At 43.1% G+C, this 4,889-nt stretch overlaps 1 protein-coding gene across 1 annotated transcript in view; it reads right to left on the minus strand.

Annotated features, from left to right (window-relative positions):
* Positions 1 to 4,889, minus strand: part of Pacs1 (phosphofurin acidic cluster sorting protein 1) — a 146,063-nt gene that overhangs the window by 34,050 nt on the left and 107,124 nt on the right. Inside the window, exon 3 of the mRNA XM_005351977.2 lies at positions 1,077 to 1,166. Coding sequence (XP_005352034.1) covers positions 1,077 to 1,166 — 90 coding nt within the window. The remainder of the gene's footprint in view (positions 1 to 1,076; positions 1,167 to 4,889) is intronic.

The following is a 4,889-nucleotide window of genomic DNA, read 5'->3' on the forward strand; positions in this document are numbered from 1 at the left end:
AAAAAAAAAAAAAAAAAGGTTGGTCAGAATAAGAAAAACTACCAGAGGGGCTGGTTCTGCTGGGTACTGGCATGGTTTACCCAAGCTTGGGAACATCTTTCTCTGCCATCTGGACAGGTGTTTCCACGTAGGGTCACAAGGATTATTATGAGAGAGATGCTCTATGAGGGACGAAGAGAGAAGGATGAATACGACCATATTATAGAAGTGAGTTCTTGCTATGGGATAATGCTCTTGTAGCCTATCAAGATTTGCCACTCATATTGGTTTAATAAAACACTGATTGGCCAGTAGTCAAGCAAGAAGTATAGGCAGGGCGACCAGACTAGGAGAATTCTGGGAAGAGGAAAGGCTCAGTCTACAGTCACCAGTCAGACACAGAGGGAGCAAGATGAGAATGTCTTTCTGATAAAAGGTACCAAGCTACATGGCTAACACAGACAAGAATTATGGATTAATTTAAGTTGTAAGAGCTAGTTATTAATAAGCCTAAGCTAAAGGCCAAACAGTTCATAATTAATATAAGCCTCTGTGTGTTTCTTTGAGACTGAACAGTTGCAGGACCAGTTGGACCAGAAACTTATGCCTTACAAGCTCTGTTCTTACTGATTCAGACAGTAAGGAGAAGGGAAAGGCCAAGGGGTAGCTGCTAGTCATATATGGCCAGGTAAGGGGAGACTGGGCCTCAGCACCCAACTCAGCAGCATATCCAGTACACTGGCTCAAGGACTTCTCAGGCCTTCCATGTTAGCCTTTATTTAGTGCATAGGTGACTTGTTTTCTTTCCTGAAGCTGGGCTCTAGCAGTTTTTGGAGAAAAAAGTTTCAAGACTATTGTAGCATATTAGAAAACTTATAGATTTAGGGGGCTGGAGAGATGGCTCAGAGGTTGAGCACTGACTGCTCTTCCAGAGGTCCTGAGTTCAATTCCCAGCAACTACATGGTGGCTCACAGCCATCTACGGTGAGATCTGGTACCCTCTTCTGGCAAGCATACATGGAAGGAATGTTGTATACATAATAAATAAATCTTTAAAAAAAAAGAAAAGAAAACTTATAGATTTAGAAAATTCTGACCTGAAGGGAGAAGGTTAACTGGAGCTCTGTTTCTACCAGGCCACTTGCTGGAAGGATGATCTCATTGGAGCGAAGAATCCTTTTTGAACCCTGAAACAAACAAACAAAAAACCTTCTGTCAAAGTGGTGTCACTAAAAGTCAGACCAAAAGAAGAACAACTACCATGCTGTGGACACTCGGGATTTGTGAGTGTCCTCCCCACAGGTCTGCTGTGCTGTGGGACACTCGGGATTGATAAATGCCCTCCTTCACAGGTCTGCTTCAACTCTTGTTCTGCTAGGCTTATTTGGCAAATTACAATTATTTTATATTTATTTATTGCCATTTTTTTGTGATACCAAGTATTGAAATCATGGTTTTGTATGTGCCTACCATTGATCTACACTCTTAGCCCTTTAGACTATTTTAGATACAACTAAATTTATGGCCTCCATCTTAAGTGGGGTAAGTAACATTGCCTAGGAACCATGTCATGTCTTAAGTACATTCTCTGTAATCTCTTTTTTTTTTTCTTTTCAAGACAGGGTTTCTCTGTAGCTTTGGAGCCTGTCTTGGAACTAGCTCTTGTAGACCAGGCTGGTCTCGAACTCTCAGAAATCCACCTGCCTCTGCCTCCCGAGTGCTGGGATTAAAGGCGTGCGCCACCACCGCCCGGCTCCGGCTCTCTTCTTACATGACATACTATACCTTCTCAGTGTCCCTAACAGCAAACTCTTAACACTCCCAACCTTAATCCTCTTCACTGAGAAAGCTGGAGCAGCTCCTATCCTCACAGTACCCTCCCTTCCCTTCTGTCACAGATAACCACCCATGTTCCCACCCGAGGCTGAGGGAGCACCCTGCTTGGGGGCTAAACTCCTTCTAAAGGCACTACTGAAGCCATTCTTTCTTTTCACATAATCAATGTTCCTCACTGTCCTAGATCATTCTCATAAGCAAATGTGCTATTATTTCCAACAAAGCAAACAAAACCCCTCCTGGCCTCATGGTGTGTCTTTTCATAGTAGACGTCTTTTCTTGAGTCCCCCTACTCCCATTTCTCCTAATGTCACGTTTGCGCCATCAAACGACCACTGCAAGATGGGTGACTCTCTTAATGAGTCTGATGGCCTAGGTCCCTTCTTATTGTTTTGATTTCCTCTGTCACTGGAGGTACTCTAGTTCTGAGTCCTTCCAGACTTCCTGGCACTGGAGGGTTAGAATTCTATTTCTATTCACTCCCTTTACTCCTGTTACATTCACGTCTCCACTGTTTCACCAGCCCTCAAACAACACAGTAAACTGCATTTCAGGTTTCCCTAGAATCTGCTCTACCCCAGTCCTCCCTGTCTCACTAGACAGCAGATTCACTCTCTCAACTCACCGAAGTCTTCTCAGCCAACCCCGTCTCTTACCCAAATCACCACCAGTATAAGGAGTGTTATGATCTAGCACTCCTGATTCCCCACTTTGAGTCACAGGGAACAAGAGCTGGGTGGGGACTCTGCCTTTAAACTCTATTCCTCCCTGGTCTCACTGACTTCCCTTTCCTCTCAATTCTGTCAGACATACCAGACCCAAAAAAGCTAGAGAAGTCAGAGAACCTAGAGTTGGCCGTGATAGACAAAAACAGGCCACAGCTAGACATTTGAAAGCCAGACGGACAGCACCATGGCTGTGTAGGGCTTTCTGGCTGGCTTTTCTCTCTACCTAGAAAATGCCTCTTGAATCTGTGTAGCTCACTATCTTGGTTTTGCATAAACGTCATCTTCTTAGTGAGGCCTACATCCATCACCACCTGTAATCCCTTCATCCCTTTATCTTGTATTTTCTCCAAAAGTCGTATCACTTTCCAAAAAGTAGCAGGCCTCACTATCTGAACTTCCATCATCTAAATATATGCTGTTAAGAACTGTAAAAAGTTCTGCTTCTCTCACAGGTGTGAAAACCCAAGTTCTAACCCCAGAACATACATAGAAAGAGCCTGGTGTAGTGGTGTGCACCTGTAATCCCAGTGCTGGAGAGACAAAAACAGAAGAATGCCTGGGGCTTACTGATATTCAGTCTAACCTAATTGGACAGTTCTAGGCCACTGAAGAGAGAAATTTTGTCTTTAAAAAATTAAGAGTGGACAACATTGCAGAATAATATCCAGGGTTGTCCTCTGGTGCACACACAAGTACACACACACACACACACACACACACACACACACACACAGCCCTTTCTACACACAAACACCTTCTATCCTAAATACGCTCTCTGGAGCTGGGGATGTAGTTCTATCTCTACCATCCAGACAGTAAGCTTCTGAAAGAAAGCTGCACATGTAGGTAACAGGGCGTAGACAGCAGCATACAGTTAGGTCTGAAGCATGCTACATGACTACTTTCTTCTTTCTATCCTTCCAGGAAGATTTAATTTTCATGAGTCCCAATATTGGCTTGCTAAGGACACTAACAACTTGGGTCCCATTTCAGGATTATTTTTAATACCCTTAAATCTTATTTGTCTATTGTTAATTTTTATTTTATATGTATGGTTATTTTCCTCCATGAATTTCTGTGTTCTATGTGTGTGCAGTAACTGTAAAGGCCAGAAGAGGTATTGAATACTGTGGGACTGGGGAGCCAGCAGGTAGCACTGAGGATGGAACCCAGGTCCTCTGGAAGTGTTATTAAGCCACTTACCTCTTTCTCTTTCTTTCTTTCTTTCTTTCTTTCTTTCTTTCTTTCTTTCTTTCTTTCTTTCTTTCTTTCTTTCCTTCCTTCCTTCCTTCCTTCCTTCCTTCCTTCCTTCCTTCCTTCCTTCCTTCCTTCCTTTCTTTTTTTTTTTTCGAGACAGGGTTTCTCTGAAGTTTTTGGTGGCTGTCCTGGAACTAGCTCTTGTAGACCAGGCTGGTCTCGAACTCACAGAGATCTGCCTCTGCCTCCCGAGTGCTGGGATTAAAAGCGTGCGCCACCACCACCTGGCTTCTTTCTTCCTTTCTTTCTTTCTTTCTTTCTTTCTTTCTTTCTTTCTTTCTTTCTTTCTTTCTTTCCTTTTTTTTTTCCAAGACAGGGTTTCTCTGTAGCTTTGGAGCCTGCTCTGCAACTAGCTCTGTAGAGCAGGCTGGCCTCAAGCTCACAGAGATTCGCCTGCCTCTGCCTCCGAGAGCTGGGATTAAAGGTATGTGCCACCACTGCCCAGACACTTAGCTATTTTTTTAATTTAATTTTGGGGGGAGTTTTTTCGAGACAGGGTTTCTCTGTGGCCCTGGTTGTCCTGAAGCCCACTCTGTAGACCAGGCTGGCCTCGAACTCACAGAGATCCGCCTGTCCTTGCCTCCCAAGTGCTGGGATTAAAGGCGTGCATGACCACCATCTGGCTTAATTTAATGTTTAAAAGTTGTTTATGCATTTTACCGAAAGCAATTTACAGATTCAATGCAATGCCCAGCAAAATTCTTCAAAGACCTCAAAAGAACGGTACTCAACTTCATTTGGAAAAGCAAAAGACCCAGGATAGCCAAAACAATCCTGCACAATAAAAGAACTTCTGAAGCTATCACAATCCCTGACTTCAAACTCTACTACAGAGCTATAGTACTGAAAACAGCCTGGTATTGGCATAAGAACAGATAGGAGGACCAATGGAAGCAAATAGAAGACCCGGATATCAATCCACATATCTTCCAACACCTGATATTTGATAAAAAAGCAAAAAATATCAAACGGAAAAAAAGAAAGCATATTTAACAAATGGTGCTGGCATAACTGGATATCAACATGTAGAAGAATGAAAATAGACCCATATCTATCACCATGCACAAAACTCAAGTCCAAATGCATCAA

This window comes from Microtus ochrogaster, chromosome 8 (genome assembly GCF_000317375.1).
Source record: "Microtus ochrogaster isolate Prairie Vole_2 chromosome 8, MicOch1.0, whole genome shotgun sequence".
Classification (NCBI taxonomy): Eukaryota; Metazoa; Chordata; class Mammalia; order Rodentia; family Cricetidae; genus Microtus; species Microtus ochrogaster.